At 48.5% G+C, this 22,657-nt stretch overlaps 1 protein-coding gene across 1 annotated transcript in view; it reads left to right on the top strand.

Moving 5' to 3' along the window:
- Nucleotides 1–22,657, top strand: part of LOC117889181 (complement C3-like) — a gene marked incomplete in the record, with an annotated part of 215,325 nt that overhangs the window by 5,306 nt on the left and 187,362 nt on the right. The window contains 18 exon segments of the mRNA XM_034793066.1: nt 1,864–2,026; nt 2,693–2,763; nt 3,772–3,866; nt 4,833–4,915; nt 5,076–5,166; nt 5,653–5,755; nt 5,861–5,981; nt 8,841–8,956; nt 12,539–12,685; nt 13,419–13,631; nt 14,865–15,059; nt 15,995–16,156; nt 17,304–17,433; nt 18,172–18,243; nt 19,233–19,433; nt 20,086–20,197; nt 22,120–22,205; nt 22,384–22,523. Of these exon segments, the coding sequence (XP_034648957.1) occupies nt 1,864–2,026; nt 2,693–2,763; nt 3,772–3,866; nt 4,833–4,915; nt 5,076–5,166; nt 5,653–5,755; nt 5,861–5,981; nt 8,841–8,956; nt 12,539–12,685; nt 13,419–13,631; nt 14,865–15,059; nt 15,995–16,156; nt 17,304–17,433; nt 18,172–18,243; nt 19,233–19,433; nt 20,086–20,197; nt 22,120–22,205; nt 22,384–22,523 (2,301 nt within the window).

Below are 22,657 nucleotides of genomic sequence, written 5' to 3'. Positions count from 1 at the left end.
TGTGAGATCTTTTTGAAGTTCTTCACAGTCTGCTTTGGTCTTAACTATCTTGAGCAGTTTAGTATCATCTGCAAACTTTGCCACCTCACTGTTTACCCCTTTCTCCAGATCATTTATAAATAAATTGAATAGGATTGGTCCGAGAACTGAACCTTGGGGAACACCACTAGTTACCCTTCTCCATTCTGAGAATTTACCATTAATTCCTACCCTTTGTTCCCGGTCTTTTAACCAGTTCTCAATCCATGAAAGGACCTTCCCTTTTATCCCTTGACAACTTAATTTATCTAAGAGCCTTTGGTGAGGGACCTTGTCAAAGGCTTTCTGGAAATCTAAGTACACTATGTCCACTGGATCTCCCTTGTCCACATGTTTGTTGACCCCTTCAAAGAACTCTAATAGATTAGTAAGACACGATTTCCCTTTACAGAAACCATGTTGACTATTGCTCAACAGTTTATGTTTTTCTATGTGTCTGACAATTTTATTCTTAACTATTGTTTCGACTAAAACAATAGTCCAGCTGTGTCACAGACTCTCTCTGAGTCCTTGGGTAAGTCACTTAGTTGCTCTGTGTCTCAGTTTTCCCATCTGTGAAATAGAGATAATAGCACTTCTTTATTTTGTGGGGGGGGAGGGAAAGGGGCATGCTGTGAGGGTACATGCATTAAAGTTGAGGCCCTTGGGTAATAATATACTGACATGTTAATAAGGGCCATGTAATAACTTAAATAGATAAACTGAATCACAGTGAGATCTAACATAGATTATCAGGGTTGGAAGGGACCTCAGGAGGTATCTAGTCCAACCCCCTGCTCAAATCAGGATCAATCCCCAGACAGATTTTTGCCCCAGATCCGTAAATGGCCACCTCAAGAATTAAGCTCACAACCCTGGGTTTAGCAGGCCAATGCTCAAACCACTGAGCTATCTCTCTCAGATATTAGTTATGTTGCTTAAAGCATGACTAGGAGATACTCAGGTACTGCGGTGGTGGGGGCAGTACAAGAACCCGTACTGAACAAAACATGCCAATGACATGACTTTGTTCATTTTTTGGCATTTTCCATTGCAAATAAAAAAAAAAGATGACAATGAAATGGTTAAAGTCACAAGAGTTTTGGTGAATACTTTGGTCTTAATTCCTGTTAACACGTCAAAGCCAATTATTTGTGTCTCAGCTGACTTGGGAGCATCTTCATTCAATGCACCGAGGTTCTGTGGTCAGGTACATAACCATATGCACTATGGCTCGTGTGTGCACTGCCTGGGAAACTTGCTCAGAGCTTGCCAAGTCCTGTCCCTAGTCTGTGCTGGGCACAGCATCATTTCTGGGTGGGGTTCGCTGGTGGAGCAGGATTCTCGTTGTGAGTTGATCCAAAGTCCTGGCCAGGAAGGGAGAGTTGTGGGGTCAGAGGGAAGGTCGACAAGATGTTACAGTTTTAGGGGAGCACAATAGGAATAGTCGGGAGCACATCAGTGCAGTAGAACTGACTTCAGCCGGGCACCCATGGGATGCCCTTTGGTTAACAAACATTCCATATAACTGGAGGTGACCGGACAATGGGTACTGGGCTGTCCAAATGGTCTGGCCTGATACACTGGTGGTGACCTACGCTGACTGTGCCATCCTGGGGATCCCCCTCCACCTGGGGTATTCCCCAATGAGGAGACTCACCATCTTCTCGCAGCTGTGTAAGCTGCTGGAAGAACTGCATGTAGAGCGGGTTAGTAAAAGGCCAGGGTTTCTTATGGTTTCTTTCCATGTATAACTTAAGCATCATTAAAACTTTTGCGTAGAACATCCCTTGTGGTGGTGAGTAAAAGCAGGAAGAACTCGTCCATGCTCTTCTTCTCATGCAGGTTCCCACCAAAGACATAAAGAAAGATTCCAGACAAAACCAGTATGTTGTAGTCAAGGCTACGTTCCCTCAGCAAACCCTGGAGAAAGTGGTACTGGTCCATTTCCACAGTGGATACATCTTTATCCAGACGGATAAAACCATCTATACACCCGGGTCTACAGGTACTGCCTTCCCCTGGTCTCTTCTAATGGGAAGGGGTGGGAGCTGCTGATGTCATGTCCTATCTACAGCAGGACTGCGGGTCCATCCTGTTCATATTGCTTTGGTTGTTGTCTGGTTGAAGATGGAGGACAGTTGGAGCAGAGACTCTGCCACCACCCATTTGCAATATTTCACCCTTCACCATTGTCCTAGCTGGAATGTCCCATTGAGTGTTAGATACTGAAAGACTGGGTGGGCCATGGGATTGCGAATGGGTGATGGAACTTTTCAAATAACAGTGACTGGTTCTGCTCCATCTTGTACCGAGATACATGTCCCCATCTGACGACCGTCCCAAAGCCTGTGTGAAATAGGGGCTGCTAATCCCAGCCCATTCAGAGCAAGAAAGGTCCCTGCAATGACAAAGCCCGCCCACCTGGTATGTAGCGACAGGGGAGAAATGCAAGACAACACCCTAAAGAAAAAAGCCATGGAGATCTCAGACTGTAGAAAGAGGCTATCGTGAAACAACCCCTGATGGGGCTGATGGCTCAGATCCTCCGTGGAGTTAGGCACCAAACTCCCGTTGGTTTCAATCAAACTTAGACACCTAAGTAGATTTGAGGATCTGGGCCAAGGCGTCTATCAGTTAACAACATCCCTCTCTTCTCTCTTTATTTTCTCAGTCCTCTACCGGATCTTCACCGTGGGTCACAAACTGGAACCGGTGTCTAAGACAGTGATTGTGGAGTTTGAGGTGAGGTCGCTGTTCTGAGTGAGCCCGTGGGGGGGATAGGTGGGTTTAGCCACTTGTCTGGGTAACGCGCTGCAATTTATTGTGACTGAGGAGGCTGCATAGAACCCGTGCGTGTAGCAGCAACATGGTACGGCCGGGAGCAAAGCAAATGATTGTCTGAGGTCTCTCCTTGCAAACCTCTGGCGTCCAAATTCTCCTCCAATCATTAGGGAGGTTACAAAGTTTGCAGGAGCAGCAGCCAGGCAGCTCTCAGGGGAGGTCCCGCGGTTCTGTAATGGTGTTAACGCTTGAGGAAAGTTGCGTGGAGTTCTTCGGGAAGAGTCAGGCAGGTGGCTGTCTGGGAAGACTGAAGACAAGGAGGCACTGCAAGGAGCCCTTTGAAGGACATGTAAAGAGGTGGCAGGAACAGGGCTTATAGCTCCAGGCGTTAGTCCTCTTAAGGCCCTTTCCACTGGGCTTTATGGTCCATAAAATAAAGTAAATCAGCTGCAAATCCCTGGGCAATAATCCCCAGGGGTTTCCTCACCTCAGCCAGCTGGGAGTGGAGAGAACACATCTGTCCCTTCAGTTCCTATTTGACTCGGTTTCCCCTTTCTTTGACATTCTGCCCTGAGCAGCAGCATAACCAGCTGGGGCCTTGCGATGGGGAGCAGCTGTGGTTGGCAGAGCGACGCAGCCCTTGGGGCAGCTCCAAGGTTTGCAGATAGCTCAGGGTTAAGCCTGGCGTCTGCAAGATTCTGCCGTGGAGGCTCTTAAGTCTTCCGAGCTGCTTCCTTGAGTTCTTTGGTGGCCTCGCTGAGCCAGGTCAGGAGAGATTTGTCGGTTTTTACAGTATCTCTGGCTAGTTAAGAAATTCCAACCAATCAGTGGAGTCCAGATTGTTACGTGCTATTGCTGGAAGTATGGAGAACCCTCCACTGGCCCAGGAATGTAAACGTGGCAGATGATGTTGTTAAGAGCAATTAACAGCATTTTTCTCCCTAAAGTCTCAATTTGTTTCCTTTCCAGACCCCTGAGTCCATTATTGTCAAGCAGATTCCCATCTCCGCCCCCTTGAAATCAGGCATCTTCTCCCTGAGCCACCCCTTGCCGGACATTATCAGGTAGATTGCCCTGATGTTACTATGCCTGGACGGAGCAGAGCTTTGCAGGAGTTGGGCAGGGAAGCAAAACAGATGATCTGGAGCTAGTTACTGTGTGTGGCCCATCAGTTAGATCATCTCCTACAGGCATTTCCAAGTGATGTGGAGAAAACAAACTCTCCTGCCACATACCCAGTCTTGGCATAATTTGATTTGTATTTGTTATAGTTTTGATGGATAATCATATGGCCAAATACACAAGGTATAAAGGATAAAGCCTTAAATCAAACTGTAGTAAGTTCTCAAGCCGCATTTTTCTTGCTTTGCCTATCTGTAAATTTCGATATTAGCGATGGAAATGTGTTTTTGTCGGTATGCGTGTGCACGGTGAAATCAATGACACATATCGATAAAAATCTAATCCTTCCAAGTCTACGCAGACACCAGAATGAAGCTGCACTGACTTCCTTGCCATTACTCCTGATTTATTCCAGAGTATGTGAGGGCAGGATTAGGCCCTGTTTTTCAAAAATGCTGAGCACCCTACCTCCCATTCAGTTGGATTTATAAATGCTCAACTACTCTGAAAATTATGTCAGTGAGCTGGTGAGAGAGGGGCTGATTTTGGTATGGATTGGAGTTTCCTTAAGTTTGAGGGTGTTTGGATTGAGGGTTTTGGTCCATGCAGACTGTAGAAACAAGCCACAAAGTTTAGATCCAAACTTCCCAAACCTTGCTGGCCAAAGGTTGAAGTTTTGTTCCAAAGTCCCTACCTCTAGTTCTGGTTCATGAAAACATCTAGGTGCAGCAAAAAATGACTTGTCTGAGGTTCCCTGCGGTTCCCTCAAGATGGCTTGAATTCCATGTATGGCTCAGATTTAGCTTCAGGACCCGATAAAATTACTGGAGAAACAAGTGAGCCAGGTGGGCCTTGCGAAATGTGCGTGTTAAGTGCATTCAGTGTTCCTTCTTATTTCCTTCCTGCAGTCTGGGAACCTGGAAGATCACGGCCAAGTATGAAGACTCCCCTCAGCAGACCTTCAGTGCGCAATTTGATGTTAAGGAGTACGGTAAGAATCCAGCACCCACTGGGCCCAGGCTCAGGGAGTGGGTCTGTCTCTATTCTCCTGATACCATCTTGGAGCAGTCTCTCCATTCGGCTTGGCTTTGCTGACAACCCACCCTCTCCTACAAACTCAATGTTCTCCTCTTCCCCTCTCATTTCTCCAGTGTTGCCGAGTTTCGAAGTCATATTGGAACCGTCTGAGAAGTTTTTATACATCGATAGCAATGAAGACTTCAGGGTTTCTATCACTGCGAGGTGGGTCTGTGAGCAGGTGGAAGGGATCAGCTGAGTGGGGTATCAACCACCGGTTTTAGTGCAGAAAGAAACCTAAATTTTGCATCACTTTGGGAATGTTCTCCACTAATTATTTTTTTTTTCATGAAGAGCATCCTTTTTCCATGGAAAATTCTTTTTTTTTTTTTTTGTACACAAAGCCCAAAAATGGAAAAAAAATTGTCCGAAAACCTTGTGATTCAGAAATGCTGGCGCGGTGCCTCACGGGAGTTGCCATTCGGGTGTTTCATTCTTCCATTCTTCTCCAGGGGCTGGGCTTGCTAGCTGGACTTAAACTCCTATAATGCACCATAGCCATGATGGTCTCCTTCTCCTTAACATGGTGGATCATGGGAGATATAGACCAACCAAGGAGCTGGGCCTATAGAGGAGAATGGTGGCATGAGGCCATAATATTCAGCAATAGGTTTTCTTCTGGCTTCTCTTATCCATCCTTATCTCCTCCAGATACCTATATGGGAAAAAACTAGATGGCAATGCCTTTGTCCTCTTTGGGGTGAAGATGGATGATGAGAAGAGGAGTATCCCGCAGTCTCTCAAGAGAATCTCGGTAATTCTTGTTCTCGGCTGTGTGTGTGTGTGTGGGGGGGGGAGGGATTCACGCCTCCTGGGAAACTGTGTGGGTGAGGTCATGAAACTCTCTCTCCCTTTCTAGATAGAAGATGGAGATGGGGAAGCAACGCTGACCAGAGCGATGCTGCGGGCTCGGTTCGCCAACCTGAACGAACTGGTTGGCCACTCGCTCTACGTCTCTGTCACCGTTTTGACAGAATCTGGTGAGCATCAGCAATAAGTGCAAAGCCAAGTGCTTTATTCACGGGGTGTTCCAAACCGATGCCGAGTGCAGTTCAAGGTGTTGATGTAGATGCATAAAGTCCTATCTGCGTAGGGTTCTGCAGATCTTAAAGGCTGCAGGCCAGATTCTGATCTCATTCGCTCTGGGGTAAACGTGGTGTGAGGGTTGCTCCCCCCCCTGGGGTGCCACCTGATGTATTGGGGTATCACTGAGCCTGCCTGTTCCACCAGCCTGGGCTCCCTTACACTGTTCTGCTGAGCCAGGCCCTCTCAAGTCTCCTCCAGCACAGACACAGGTAGGGACACGCCCAGCTGCAGAAAGACAGACACTGAAATCAGCACTGCACGGGAAGGCTTCAGCTAAGGAATTTCCTAGCACTCAAGTGCACACTCCCTGGAGTGTAAAACCCAAATTGTACTGTCTTGCACGGCACAGAGAACTGTACAGCGTAAGCCCTGAAATCCGCCCCCTCCCTCAATGTGGAGGACGATATGCACAGCTTTTTGCTCCCCAGTTATGAATTCCACTAACTGGATTTAGAGAAAACAAAACCAAGTTTATTAACTAGAAAAGATAGGTATTAAGTGATTATAAGGCATAGCAAACAGATCAAAGCAGATTACCCAGCAAACAAAACAAAAACGCAACATAAGCTGAGATACTAAAGAAACTGGTTACAAGCCGTTATTTCTCACCCTAAAGGTTGTTTAGGCAGATTGCAGAGTTTCTTGAAGGCAAGCTGCTGTTGCTTGCAGCTTCAAACTCCAGGTATTTCTTTCACAGGCCAGACACACTCTAGCCTGAGTTCAGTCCCGTCTTCCCCTGATCAGTCTTAGGTGTGTTTACAGCAGTCACCTGGGGCGGGGATTCAGTGAAGAATCGACCCTGATTATCTCACTTCCCTGCCTTAAATAGGTTTCACATATAGCGGGAATCCTTTGTCTTCCAGTATCAGAGGGGTAGCCATGTTAGTCTGGATCGGTAAAAAGCAACAAAGTCCTGTGGCACCTTATAGACTAACAGATGTATTCACCCACGAAAGCTTAAGCTCCAATACATCAGCTTATAAGGTGCCACAGGAGTCTTTGTTGCTTGTCTTCCAGTGTGATTCCCATCCCTGGCCAGTGGAAAAGTACTAATTTTATTATGGAGTCTAGTATCAGGTGACTTAATCACATGACCCTGCAGCCATAACTCCAAGTCCATTTGCAGCATCCCTGGGAGATGGGAGATTACCCTCTTCAAAGTCCTATTGTTCTCCCTAATAGTCTATTGACTTGTATCCAGCTAGCCAGCCAGACTGTTTGCATTTTGTGGGCATTCTCCAGGTGCAAACACATTTGTAGTACAGATGTATAGTCAATATTTCTAACTTAAGGTACAATGATACAGGCATACAAATGGGATACTCATATTCAGTAAATCATAACCTTTCCAATGATAGCTCACAAGACCCATCTTGCATAAAACACATCTTAGTTATGCTATAATCATATAATAACAATATTTCTGTGAAGAATATGGGGTGTAGTGTCACACCTGGAGTAATTCCAGATTTATACCAGCGAAAGTAGCTTGAAACAGTTGGCCCTTTGTTTTCTGTGCATTGAACCTTTCCATTTCTAAGAGCTCTGGGTCAGCTCTTAGGGATGATCTAGGCATACTTACTCCTGCCTCAGTGTGGGGGATGGACTAGATGACTCCTTGAGGTCCCTTCCAGCTCTACATAGCTATGATTTCTAAACTTTCCCTGCAGAGGGAGCAGCCATTCTCTTCCGAGCAGCTGTAGCTTGTTACAGATGAAACTAGTAACTGAAAGCCTGTGCCGTTGCATGGGTGTGGCAATTGGACCAAGTAATCCAAACAACCAATGACATTACTGCATGCAAATTAGTAGTAGAGTCAAGGTGGTGATTGGTTGGTTGAGTTGTGTCTGATATCACAATGGTCTAGAACTCTTGGCATGGCACATGCCTTACTGGAGTTGTACACCAGCCTGGTAAAGGCAGAATGGCTGGGGACTTAAAAATTGGCCTGTAACAGACTTCAAATCCTGGTGACGATTGAACCTGGTGATATTGTAAGTAAAAAGAGCCCTTCTCTTGTTTGTGTAGCTGCTTCCATCACTTCACACAGACGCAACAGACGTTCTAGGCTTCAGAGTGGTACATGGACAGAATGACAGTCCTGGAATCTTATTATATAGATACACACACACACACTGTCCTCTCTCTCTCTCTCCAGAGACTTTGTTTTTGTTCTTTCTTGTTGCATCTTTAAAAGCTAAAATAAGTCGTTTTAGCATGAAAGGGGCTGATTCTGTTTTCACTGCTACAGTGCCGCTGACTACAGGGGAGTTATTCCTGATTTATACTGGCATGAGAACAGAATTAGGGTCAACATCCTGCAGTAATGCCAACCCCTAACATGGAAAAATCACAAGTTATTCCCCCCGCTGCCAAAATCACGGGATCATATTAAAAATCATGAGTTTTTTTTTAAAATAGTAAACTTTGCGTGTTTTTCTTTCCCTTCTGACTGTGGAGGCGTTAGATCACACCTGGGACGTGTTTTCAAGCTTTTCTCTGCAACCAGGAGGGTTAGAAACTTATTTCTTCTTTTAAACAACAGCTGAGATTCTCATGCCATATGGTGATTCTAGCAGCTGGGGCTTGAAGACAAGGAATTAAAACAGGAGACTCATGATAAACTCGTAAGAATCAGCAGCACTGAATCAACATCTGACCATGGCCTATTCCTTGTGTTTTACTCTGGACCTTAAGGACAAAACCTGTATTCCCTAGCTCCGTTTTAATTGACCCATGGCTTCTCTCTGCAGGCAGCGACATGGTGGAAGCGGAGAGAACCGGAATTAGCATTGTGACATCTCCCTATCAGATCCACTTCACAAAAACACCCAAGTACTTCAAGCCGGGGATGCCATTTGAACTCATGGTAATATCTCTTCTTCTGAATCATGTCCACTGTTGCCTGAGGTGTATAAAGAGGAGAGAACTATGGGTACTAGGGTGATGAGGGTGGTATAAGAACTTAGACCAGAAACAAAGGGCCACATTCCAATCTCAGTTACACCAACCTAATTCCAGTGCGACTCCACTAAATGCAATGGAATCACACCAGACAAGAGCAGAGTCTGGCCCAAAAGCTGACAGCAAATACAAGGTGTGGAATGGCACCAGCTACAGGCTTGGCCCAAAATGTGCCCTGGGGTCACTCGTGTACCACGGGATGATATTCCCTGGACTGTGTGTTAGTTGCTGGGGCTTCAGGCTTTTCTGACGGTAGAGGGGAATTGGGCACAGGTGAGGAGTTCCAAAGAGGGGGGGCATTTGCAGAACTAGGGGGCAGAGGGATCATTGTGGATAGGAGGATGTGGGGGAATTTCAAAAGTGGCACTGACAGAATGATTCTTCTCCCAGCGAGTTAGACTGCATTACAGGGGGAGAAATATTATGCTCCTAAAATTTTGAACCAATCAGCATCAGTCTTCTTGTCTGCAGAGAATATGGTTTGGGGTCCCACGCTCCTCCGGGGTTGAAGAGTTTGTGAAGGGATTTTAGTATTTTTCTGTCAGCAGGCGCGTAAGACTATAAATTAGCAGAGAACTGAAGCAATTATCTTTGGCTGCAGACCAAAGGTGCATAAATGAGTAATTGATGACCACAGTAATGAGCAGGTTAAGTCCATTTCTTATCTGGATACTTGCTTTAGGGACAGTGGTGAATGAGATAAACATAAAAAGGAGTCGAAGGGCTGAACCGTAAGATCCATGCAAGTAGCTGTCTGTTTTTCTTGTGTGCCTGGGGGTAATTGAATTGCACCGGCTCTCTGAATGCTTAGGGCTAACGTGAGTGCTCAAATTTTATACCATGTGGAAATTTGGGGCTGGAAAGTTCTTAGGTTCGAGGTGCTGACTTTCTGATTTCCCGGGGGTGCTCGACCCCCATCTGTCCCAGGCCCCACCCCCACTCCACTCCTTCCCCCAGGCCCAACCCCGCCTCTTCCTGCCCCCACTCTGCCTGCCTGCTCCTCCCCCTCCCACCCCAGCACCTCCTGCCCACTGTTGAACTGATCCTCGGTGGGCAGGAGGCGCTGGGAGGGAGGCACTAGGAGGGAGGGGGAGGAGCTGATCGGTGAGGCTTGCTGGTGGGTGCTGAACACCCACTATTTTTTTCCCCGTGGGTGCTCCAGTCCCAGAGCACCCACAGAGTCGGCGCCTATGCTTAGGTCATTAGAGGTAGTGCAAAATACATTCTTGGGGAGAATACTTGATCTTCTTAACTAAACCCCAGCTGATTTATGTAGGACAGAGGTTGGTGAATGTTCTACATCAGCCAAAGCCCAATACGTAAGGGTTGGTGTCAGAGTAGGAATGAATTTACGTCGCCTACCAAGGTTATGTTTGGAGCAACAGCGTAATAGGTTTAAACCTTTAAAACGCCCTTGGCTTTTGCAAGGCCATTGATCTCTGCCGTATTGAGGGTTTTAAGAACCAGGGTTAAGAACCGTATTGAGGGTTTTAAGAACTAGTCAGCACTCAAAGGGTATGTCTAGACTGCAGTCACGTGGTGCGACTGGAGCTCTAGCTGACATCCCTGAACTAGCTTCCATCACCTAGCTTGGGTCCAGGAACAGTGAAACTGCGGCAGCGCTAGCTATACAAGCCCACCCTGGACCCTGGATAATTACTCACGGGGCTAGCCAGCGCTGATGCTCACGCTGCCTTGGCTTCACCGTTCCAGGACCCAAACTAGTGAGATTAAAGCTAGCCTGGGTACTGTTGTCAGACGCCACCGGTGTGGTGCTCTGCTCTGTTTAATGTTGATAACAGTCAGCTGTGTGTGTGTGTGTGTTCTCTCTGTGTGCTGCCCTGTCTCTGCGCAGATCGCTGACACAACAGACCCTGAGAGAACCCCCAATGACCACAGACTCCGATAAGGTACGAAGGCCCCCGGCCAGGTTTATTGTCAAACGAAACACAGTAATAGTTTCCAGCAGTCTCTACAGGACATACTACGAATATGTGCCCCCTGACAATGGACCGGCTCAGTCAGTGGCGGGACTCTCCTCTACCCCCTAGGCCAGACAAAGACACTGCCCCAGAGACGTATTCTAATACACAGGTACAAACAAGTTACACACCATTCCTGATGTACTGAGGTGCAACTCCTCTATGTAGCAAGGTACAACCCCTCTACGCAGTAAGGTGCCGCCTCTCACCTTGTACATGTTGGTTCGAACAAAACAACTCTCTCGATCATGTTACCCTTTTGCCCGTCTTTAGGATGGGTCGGCCTGTTCTTTGTTATCTGTGTGGAATGTGCAAGTATCTGAGTGTTCTGGTACCTTTTAGGTATGTGTCTTTTTGCAACATCCCCCCTTTCCTTGCCAGCTTCTGTGAGCAGGGCCTGCCTCTTGCTCACAGCTTAACTTTGCTTTATGTTAGCAAAATCTCGACCATTACTTTAGTTCAGGCCTCAGGCCTCTTATACAAGGGTTTGTTTCAGGGCCTCATCTTACTACAGATACATCGGCTTGAGCTGCGTTCACACCCTGTGACTGGGTAACACTGACAACCAGGGTCTGTCGGTGAGCAGGATCGAACCTGGGATCTCCAGAGCTAAATGCATAAGCTGCCACTGCATAAGCTAAAAGCCACATGGCACTTAGCTAAGTCTGTAGTAGACTCATTAATCGCTAAGTGATTGAGATGCCACTAGAGGGGGACAGAGCGCCACAGCCAGCCAGCATGGCGTGCATACAACTGCAGCCTAGACATACCCTAAGTCAGAGTGTGAAAACTTTAATTAACCTCAGAGTTGAAGATATTTGTAACCAACTGGACACGACGGATGTTAGCGCAACAAATATGTCTCCCTGGCTCCCTTATTTAAAGAGCTTCCATAGATTCAAGAAATATTTGGAAGTCTTGACTCACTGGCTTGACTACTCCAAACAACTCTACTCCCATCCACTTCCTGCGTGTTAATTGCCACTTGACAAGTAAATGGCTATCTCCAATCTTGGCTCAGATGCCTTTTGCCTCATTAGCTCAAAAAGCAGAATATTTGTTGGCAGTGATCCTGTTTTGGTTAGATGGGCAGTTGCCTTATTTGCCTGGGGCCAAAACAAGAAAAGACTAGCGTGACATTAATTTCCTCTCTGGCCTACATGAATCAATTTATTATATTAATTTTTGTATATTGTTTTGCTGGGTATATAAAAGTGTAAACTGAATTTAGGAGCAGGGTTGAAGTTGTGGTTTTTATATTTTTGTATGCTTGTAGTTTTTAAAATGTGTGTGCATTTTGTGGTGTGATACAGCAGATCACTGAGGCCCCATTCCTCAGAGTTATTTAGATGCCTAATTCCCATTGAAATCCATGGAAGTTAGGCATCTAAATACCTTTGAGGCTATGGACCTGAGATGCTGTACATGCGATTTGATTTGAAGTTAGGATGCAGGGAGCGCTGCACCCCTTGTTTGATGCATCCCTTTTTGATCGTGCCCCTCAGGTCTATGTCACAAACCCTGATGGCTCCCCAGCGCCCCGTGTCCCAGTACAGGCTGAAGGATTCCAGTCGGCTGGGTCGACCCAGGGAGATGGAACTGCCAAGCTGATTATAAACATGCCCGGGGATAGGCAGCAGGTTCCCATCACGGTGAGTAACCTTCAAACACTGAGGCTGGGCTAAGTACTATATGCACCCCGAGGGCAATGCCCTGTTGGTGGCGTTCACTCCCCTCTCATGCACTAAGCAGGAGGATAACTGAACTCTGCATTCCACCTGTGCCTGGGGTCAGTTTCCTGTATGCCATTGGGTTTTGGAGATGCTCCAATCACCATGTAACCAATGCTCCATCATGAGGCAAGATGAGATCCCAGAAAACATTGACATGGGCATAAGCAGGTCCAGTTTAGTCCCCTTGCCACACTGAAGGTACCCACCATGCAGCAAAGGAGCCTGTAGACAGCGCATGGCTGCTTAGTGTGAAGACCCTGTGAGGTGACACCAGGCTCAAGCTACAAAGCCCGAGAGAACACTGGATCTATCTGTGTCCAGCCGCTTCAGGAGAGAGTCCCTCTTCATATTCATCTCACCCCTCCTGCAAGGGGCAAGGCAGTCTCCTCTGTTCAGGGACATGTTCTCTGACAGTCCAGAAATCTGGAGTCCCAGCAGGACTGTGCTGAAGCGACGGGCCAGTTAAAAGTGACATTTGGCGTTTCTCTGAGGTGTCATGCCTAGAATGGCTGTTAGCAGCAGAATCCACCAACAATGGCGTCTCAGGGAAGCTTCCTTTGCTATTACTCATGGTGTGACCCAGCGTGAGGGGCTATAGACCCTAAGCTCACTCCCAGATTCAACTAAGATTTTATCTCCACCTCCCCTGCAGGTAAAAACTGCCCATCCCAACCTCCCAGCAAACCGCCAGGCCTCTAAGTCCATGGTGGCTGAAGCCTATCAGTCCCAAGGAGGGTCTCAAAACTATCTCCATCTGGCGGTGACGGCTTCTGACCTCAAACCTGGAGACAACTTACCTGTGAATTTCCACCTGAAGAGCAACAATCCAGCTGTTCTGAACCAGATCCGGTATTTCACCTACATAGTAAGTGCTGCGTCCCTGGGTCCTGGGATCTCCTGGAACTTAGGCATCATCTGAGTTTCCATCTGTCCTTTAATAGTTCCGCTGCATGTAAGGAGAACCTATAGCAGAGAATTCTTCCCAGTCAGGCAGTATATTCATTGTGTGTCTGTGTAGCAGAGTGTGGCAGGGTCCCCTTGGCTTTTGCCTCTGCTAGGTTCATAAAGTCACTCTGAGACCCTGGGTTTAGTAACTACTGGTGCACTTTATTCTCAGGCTTGTTCCCACCACTGTTTCACCACGTACAGGTAACGCTCACTGTCTGCAGGCAGGAGGGAGGGGGAGCTACCTCCCTGCTTTCATTCCCTACCTTTTTCCTTTTCTCCTGCTCTCCCCTGGCTTCCTTCCCCTGAGACTTTTATGCATCCACAGTCTAATTAGTAGCAGCTGTCTCCACCTCTCCAATTAGGGCCAGGTTACTCCAGTCTGCTCTAATTTGTTCCCCTAATGAGGAGTGGGCATGACAGAGGACTGAAGCTGGAAGCCTTTTCCCAGCACCCTGTCGCAGTGTGAATGAAATAATGTCAGTCATGGGGACGACCTCTTATCCACTTCTGGTTACTGATTCCAGGCCCTGTGATAATCAATAGAGCCCACTTCCTCCAGGAGCTGGAGACAGAACCCAGGAGTCCTAACAACCATCCCTCTGCACTCGCTGCTAAACCATACTTCCTCTTCGATGTGCGGATGGAACCAGGAGTCCTGACTCCTCCCCGTGCACTCACTAGAGCATATTTCCTCTGAGAGCTGGGGATGGAACCCAGGAGTCCCAGGTCTCAGTTCCCTGTTCTGAACACTAGACTGCACTGCGACTTTTTCAACGCAGAGTAGAAGGTCAACTCTGTTATTTTTAGAGATGGACAATCAAATAATAAAGTTGCCATATAACGCGGATATGAAGTATATTTGGTGAGTGGGATGGGGGAAAGGAGGGGTGGTCTCTGTTGGTGAAACATAAACAGTACTCAGATTTGGGAATCAGATTTGGTGAATATTAGCAACACTGGATCTAAAGCCTATTCCTGCAACACATGGATTTTAGCCTATTTTCCTCTCTCCGCTCAGATGTAAATGCTCATGTGAAAAGTTGCAAGTGACCGTCTCTTACTTGTAGAACACAGGTGGATGGAATCTGAATCACCCATTGTGCTAACCCTTGTGGCCTTTAACAATCCACATCTCATGTTTCCCTGTTAGATCCTGAATAAAGGGAAGATCATTCGTGTAGGGAGACAGGACAGGCAGGTGGGACAAAATCTGGTGACCATGTCCCTGCCCATCACTCCAGACCTCGTCCCTTCATTCCGCATCGTGGCTTACTACCAAGTAGGAAATTCGGAGATTGTAGCAGACTCGGTCTGGCTGGACATCCAGGACACTTGCATGGGAACGGTAGGTGGATATTCAAGTTGGCCTTCTACATGTTCATTCCAATGAAGGTGTCATTACGAGGGAGTTTTTCCTAGCCTGAAAGTGCCAACGAACTCTCAAAAGGGACCCTAAAAATGGCACTGTGGGGCTGCTCATTGACTGTCTCCCAGCAAATCCTGAATCAGATTTGGTCAGTTTACACATACAAAGATGTTCACAAGCCCCCACAAGCCAATGCTGTCAACCCACTCTGGGGTACGGGAGTCAAGCTGTGGTTCCTTCTAGCTCAGCAATAAAGACTCTGTGGATTTTGGATTGAAGTGGATGGAGCTCTACTGACTTGCGCCAGCTGAGTATCTGGCTTTGTATCTGCACCATAATTAGCCATTTCGCTGATAATGTGGAAAGTCAGAATTGATTCCAGCTCTCTCTCCCAGGGCTGGGCTGGCTCTTTGGGGCTAACAGCAGTAAGATGCTTATTTTTGACCCATGAATTCAGCAGATGTGACTCCAAATGCCTATAGGGGACCTGACTGTGATGTAACTACAATGCTGAGCTGCTGTAACTCCAGTTAATTGCTCCTGATTTACATCAGTGTGAGATCAGAATTGGGCCCACGGAGGAGATCCGTTACAGTTCAAACTTTTTGTAGATTTCCCAGGGCTGCCTGAGGGACAAAGTCACCTTTTCATCATGGCTGGAACAATGGGACCTCATGGACATTGGGTCCAATTCTGCTCTCAGTTTACACCAGCATAAATATGGAGTAACAGCACTGAAGTCAGTGGAGCTACTCCAGATTTACACAGCTGCCCCTGAGATCAGAACCAGGCTTTTGGATGCTCAAGGAACATGAGGTCTGACGTCCTTTTCTCCTATGTTTTGCAAAGGACAGGTTCTTAGCTGCTCCCTCTGCTTTAAAACAAAACCTCTCCCTTCACTCTCTTTCATACAGCTAGTGGTGAAAGGAGCCAGCAACGAAGACAGGAGAATCCATGAGCCGGGAACTCCAATGAAACTCAAGCTGGAAGGAGACTACAAAGCTTATGTCGGCCTGGTGGCCGTGGACAAAGGGGTCTACGTTCTGAACAAAAAACACAAAATTACACAATCTAAGGTGGGGCATGAAAGATGTTGGTTGTAACTTGTGATGTTTTATAGCGGGAAATGCAGCTCGGCTCTTATCCTTGCTCTATGCCCCAAAGCAAAGTGAGCCATTTGTTTGCAGACCTGCTGCTTGGGGTGTGAGCTCCACTGTACTTTAACTGAGCTGGGCCGGGCCAGGTCAGTACTTAGCTGGGAGACACCCCGTGAAACCCAGGGTACTGCAGGGAGCTGTTCTGCACACACTAAAGGACACCCTGCCCTTTGGACACTGTTGACCCAGATGGTGCTGGGCTGCAGGGAACTGTGTGGGTGATGCAGTAGGGGGCGCTCTCTCTTCAGAGGCAGTTCTCACCCCAGTGCCCATGGTGGTGCTGTACATCAGGGAGTGGGGATGTGCTCAGGAGGGGGCGCTCTCCCTCCCCAGTCAGAGCTGAACCCAATGTCCCAATGCGGCACTAGGGGGCACTGTGCTGCATTGAGTGGAGTGGGGGCTCAGCAGGGGGTGCTGTCACCTCCCAGTCAGTGCTGAACCCAATGCCCGAGTGCAACATTAGTGGGTGCTGTGCTGCAGGGAAAAGTGTTAGTGACTCAACAGAGGGTGGCTTTCTTCTGAGTCAGCGCTGGTCCCCGGGCCCTATCAAGGTTCTAGGGGATGCAATGCTACTGAAACTGCCATTTGTCAGCTGACATATCAAACAGAGGTTCTGGTCATTAAATGTCCTGTGACCCTTTCCACAAGGGTCAGGCCCCGGGTGTTCTGGCTGAATTCTAACTTGGGTATTTAATGTCTCTCTGCCTAACATCCTCCTCTGTCTGGGTTCAACTGGCTGCATAATTCTTTCTTTCTCCTCCTAAAATCGGTTGTGTTGCTGGTGCAGAATGGCTGTTGTGCTCCATCCCAGAGATGGCCGCATTTCAGTGGGGACTGAGTTGCAATAAATCGTTTACTTACAGTTTTTGCTTTCATTTACACTGCTGCAAACACGGAGCTAGTCAAAGGAAGTCAGTGGAGTTACTGCAGATTGCACGGTTGTACCTGAAACCAGAATCTGGTCACAGCCTGTATAATGCTTTGGGATCATGCTGGATGGCACCGTATAAATGGGAGGTACCATTGTTAACAATAATCTCTCAACCATTGTGTTTGCACCCCACAGATCTGGGACTCCGTGGAGAAGAGTGACATTGGCTGTACGGCTGGCAGTGGAAAGAACAATCTGGGGGTATTTGCGGATGCTGGACTGGCCCTGGAGACGAGCAATAGGATTTCCACAGTCCAGAGAACAGGTATCACTCTATAGAGCTGAACGGTCGCCATGAGCGTTGGAGGAAGGGAGGAAAGAGTCAGCAAAGCAAGGCACAGAAACCTACGGCGTGAGCCCGGGGTAGGGACATCAGTCTAGCAGGGCAAATCCCACTGGAACGGCCTAGGAATGGAAATGTTGGGGTTACCGTCAGGGATGAGAATAAGTTCATGAATTCCCACTGGCCCCCCACCTATTAAAAGAGGGATTAATTTTAAGGATGGGATGGTTTCGAGGAGGGGATTCAAAGAGTTTCTCTTCTAGACCACTGGGTTTCTTCCATTTCCAAAGTATCTTTCTTCCCCCTGGCCTGGAAGGGACAGGCAGATGGCTGGTGCTTCTCTCTGAATCTCTCTGTCCCAGGCTGCAGGCTTTTGGAGGCAGCGCGCTAGGAAGGAGGAAGGAATGAAGCCTCCTTCACTCTCCTCTCTTTCTGGTTGCCCTGGCTGGCTGAGCATCTGCCCAACAGCTCTTATGTGGCTGGGACAGGAAGGAGCAATATGTTATGCCAAAATGGCTTTTCTGGTTTTCTGATTTCCCCCTAAATCAACGGGATTCCGCTCATTGAGGCCTAGACCATTCTCGGAAATTTGGGAATTGACCGGATGCGGTGTTCGAAAGTTACCCTGTTACATTCAGACAGAGACATGGCAGCAAGTTGAGTGTAGGGCCTCACTCGGTGGGTGGGTTTTCATTTTGTGTTTCTCACTTCCTTCTGCAGATCCAGAGTGTCCTCAGCCAGCAAAACGCCGGCGTCGCTCCGTTCAGCTCATTGAGTATAAGGCAATGAAAAGTAGGTACTAATCAGGGGGTTTGCTGTCCTTGGTCAAAGCAAGCATGCAAAGCAGGAATGTGATTCCCTAGTGTGACCAGTTTCACCCTGCTACAGCCTCCTGCCAGCTGCATTTCTTGTAACATGAGATGAGGGAGTCTGGATAGACTTCCATATGAGGAAGATTGGAACTGGTCAATTTATAGAGGTATAGAAAATAATGAATGGTAAATTGCTCTTTGGGGCACGGACCATCTCTTTGTTCTGTGTTGGTAAAGCCCCCAGCACTGTGGGATTCTGGGCCATGACTGGGGACCCAAAGTGCTACTACAATTCAAATAACAACAACAGGTACATTGTTACATTACCCATATAAGCACAAGGAGACACTCAACCCAACTGAATGGTTTCTAATTAAGAATTTATAAAAGGAACTATTTTCATAATTAACTCATAGTGCTCACCACCACAGGATTGTATTGAGGCCAAGAGCCTAGCAGGATTCAGAAAAGGATGAGCCATTTACATGGAAAAGGAGGATGTTCACCATTCCATAGGATAGGATTTTTTAAGAAGAGCTATACATCCTCATGCTTCAGGGATGAGCCAACCTCTGATTGGGGTCAGGAAGAAACTTCTCTGTGGGCAGGTTATTCCACTATGCGGTTTCTTGCACCTTTCTCTGAAGTTGCTGGTACTAGTGACAAGATACTGGGTTAAATTTATGGAGATATCCTATCTCCTAGAACTGGAAGGGACCTTGAAAGGTCATTGAGTCCAGCCCCTTGCCTTCATTAGCAGGACCAAGTACTGATTTTGCCCCAGATCCCTAAGTGGCCCCCTTAAGGGACTGAACTCACAATCCTGGGTTTAGTAGGCCAATGCTCAAACCACTGAGCAGAGTGCCAGTTCCTATGTTCCTTCTTTGGCCTTGTCCATTAGTAAATTAATGAGAGAGTGAGGACTAGAAGAAGCTTGGTAGGATTGACCTTCTGGCTTATACATTTTAGCGGCAGATTACCAGGACCGGAAGCTGAAGAAATGCTGTGAAGACGGGATGCACGAGAACCCCATGGGGCACACTTGCGAGAAGCGGGTTGGGTACATCCTGGATACGGATGAATGCAAGAAGACCTTCCTCGACTGCTGCAATTATATCAAGACCATACGGGACAAGCTGCAACGGGAGCTCCACCTGGAACTTGCAAGAAGCAAGTATCAGGATTTCAATATCACTCAGAGGAGCAAGACTGGGGGAATTGTTAGAGAAATAAGACCACGCCACATGAACCAACCCTGCTCATGTTCACAGATCCCCCCCGGGGATCCCCCCCGGGGGGAGATGGACATAAATGCAGTGGCAGCAATCCTATTAGTGTTGCACCATGTTGATATGGGGACCCAGATGAGTCAGGGTAATAACCTCTTCAGAGGGTGCCGCTTAGGTTTAACCTTTGTTTCTAAAGCACAGTCCTCTACCACTTGAGCTAAAGGGGTAACTCCCCTAGCTAGAAATAGTAGTAGGCTCTTACCCTTTGCAGAATATCCACTAGAGGGCGCACATGTAGCACTGAGCCAGTGGCTTATACCAGTGTTATAGGAGCCCAGAAAAGGCTACCTCATGGGGGAACAGCAAGGCAGACATGGAGAGGAGAAGAAGCCTGTGGCTTCCCCTCCAGCCGTTCAACCACACTCCAATTCATGCTCTTCTGAGCTGGCAGCATCAAAACTTGGCAACATAGGTCAAATCAGGGATGCTTTCAGGTCAGTTCTAGAGGAGGCCCACCCTCGAATCCTTTCAGGTTTGCCCCATCCCAATCAATGTCACTGCAGAGCCAGACGGTCTGTGATTTGACTTCCCAGGTGACTTGGATGAAGATTTCATGTCTGACGAAGATATCACCTCAAGGAGCCAGTTTCCAGAGAGCTGGTTGTGGCAAGTGGAGCAGCTGAATGAGCGACCAAATGAACTGGGGTAAGAGCACGTGGCCGTGTCACTCCCATTCATCAAAGGGCCACATTCAGACGTGGTATGGTGTAGCTCCCACTCAAGTCAGTGTCTCTCCACAGCAAGATCCCCAGTGGAGCCGGGTGGAGTATTTGTCATGAATTAGGGCCAGCATTCAGCAGCCGATCCATATTCATAGAGTCACTCCTAGATCTTAAGGCCAGAAGGGGCCATTAGATCATCTAGTCTCACCTCCTGTATAACAGAGACCAGAGAATTTAATTCAGTTACTCCAGTTTTGAGCCCGTATTTAGGTACCTAAAAGAACTGGCCCAACTTCCAGAGGTGCTGGGCAGCGAGCGGTATCCCCTGGCTTCAGCCCTAATGAAAAACCAGGCTGCTGATTTAGGTGCTAGAATAGGATGTAGGTGTCTGCAGGGCTGCCCAGAGGATTCAAGGGGCACTTCGGCGGCGGGTCCCGGAGCGGAAGGACCCCCTGCCGCTGAATTGCCGCCGAAGACCCGGAGCGGAAGAAGCTCTGGGGGCCTGGGCCCCGCGAGATTTTTCTGGGGCCCCCAGAGCGAGTGAAGGACCCCGCTCCAGGGCCCCCGAAAAATTATTGTGGGGGCCCCTGTGGGGCCCGAGGCCTGGGGCAAATTGCCCCCCTTGCCCCCCCCCCCCCCCCCCGACGGCCCTGGGTGTCTGGCTGTTTAGTGTTGGCCTTTTATCCTGTTCCTCATTTCTGTTTGTTATTCTGGGTGTGTTATTGGGTTACTGAGACACGTGATATTGATGGTGCTTTCTAATTGGATGGCTGAACCTTTTTATTTAAAAAAAAAAGGTAAATGAAGCGATGGGTCAGGCCCCTCTCCACTGGAATGGAATATAATTCCCCTGCTTGGAATTAGACCGGGACACTAGAATTAATATCCCTACCCTGGAAACTTTTAAAACAGGTTGTGTCCTGTGGCTGGTGCAGAACTTGGACCGCTGAGTTCCTCCCCAGAGATGGCTCTATAGTTCAGTGGTTGGGTGAAGAAGGCTTTACCATGGACTTCAGTCCTAAGATAGAAGGATCTTGACCAGGGGCGGGCAAACCTTTTGGCCTGAGGGCCACATCGGGTTCCTGAAATTGCATGGAGAGCCAGATATGGGAGGCTGTGCCTCCCCAAACAGCTAGACGTGGCCCGGCCCCCGGCCCCTATCCGACTGCCCCTGTTTCTCGCCCCCTGATGACCCCCCCAGGTCTCCTGCCCCATCCAACCTCACCGTTCCCTGTCCCCTGATGGCCCCCCCCGGGACCCATCCACCCCTGACTGCCCCCAGACTCCCTGCCCCTGACTGACCCCCGCCACCCCATCCAACCTCCCTCTCCTTTCTAACTGCCCCCCCCGGGACCCCTACCCCCATTCAACCCCCCTGTTCCCCGCCCTCTGACCACCCCGACCCCTATCCACACTCCTGTCCCCTGACCACCACCCCAAACTCCCCTGCCCTCTATCCAACCCCTCCCTCCCCCCGCTCCCTGCCCCCTTACCTTACTGGAGCACCGGTGGCTGCTGGTGTTACAGTCGTGCCGCCTAGAGCACCAGGACAGGCAGCCACACCATCCGACTGGAGCCAGCCACACCACTGTGCATCACAGAGCACCGGGTCAGGCCGGCTCTACAGCTGCGCTGCCCGGCAAGAGGTTGCAGCCTCGCCACCCAGAGCATTGCACCGATGAAGCAGTGAGCTGAGGCTGCAGGTGAGGGGTAACAGCAAGGGAGGGGCCAGGGGCTAGCCTCCCAGGCCAAGAGCTTAGGGGCTAGGGAGGAGGGTCCCGTGGGCCAGATGTGGCCCGCGGGCTGTACTTTGCCCACCTTTGGTCTAGACCTTTAGCTGGGGAATGTCCATGAGTCCTAGCTCCTTCCTTCTGTAAAAGACTCTGTCTTTCTCTTTCCATGTAGAATTTCTTCCAAAACGGTGCCTATTTTCCTGAAGGATTCCATCACCACCTGGGAAGTCCTGGCTGTGAGCCTTTCAGAGACCAAAGGTGAGGAACACCACAAGCTCTCCAGAGAACAGGCAGAAAAGCTAATGGGGAAAAGACCCCAGGCCACAATGGGCCTTGGAAACATCACAGTGAGATGGAACAATCGAGGCGACAGACACGTTTCAGGACTAAAGTATCAGCCCCCCTGTCTCTGACCCTGGGTCTTTTCCTATTGCAGGGATCTGTGTGGCTGACCCCTATGAGATAACAGTAATGAAAGATTTTTTCATCGACCTCCGGCTGCCCTACTCTGTAGTGAGGAATGAGCAGGTGGAAATCCGGGCTATTCTCTACAACTATCGGGACCAAACAATTAAGGTAAACTCACCGCCTCATGGGGCTCTACAGTGGACCTGAGGTGTCAATGCTTTGACAGACAGCGAAACCAAAACAAAATGGTGGAAGGCTTGTTCTTCTAGGGCCTGATCCCTTTGGGGCTGGACACCCTTGTC

Source organism: Trachemys scripta, chromosome 16, assembly GCF_013100865.1.
Source record: "Trachemys scripta elegans isolate TJP31775 chromosome 16, CAS_Tse_1.0, whole genome shotgun sequence".
NCBI lineage: Eukaryota > Metazoa > Chordata > Testudines > Emydidae > Trachemys > Trachemys scripta.
This window is presented reverse-complemented; position numbering and strand designations above follow the sequence as displayed.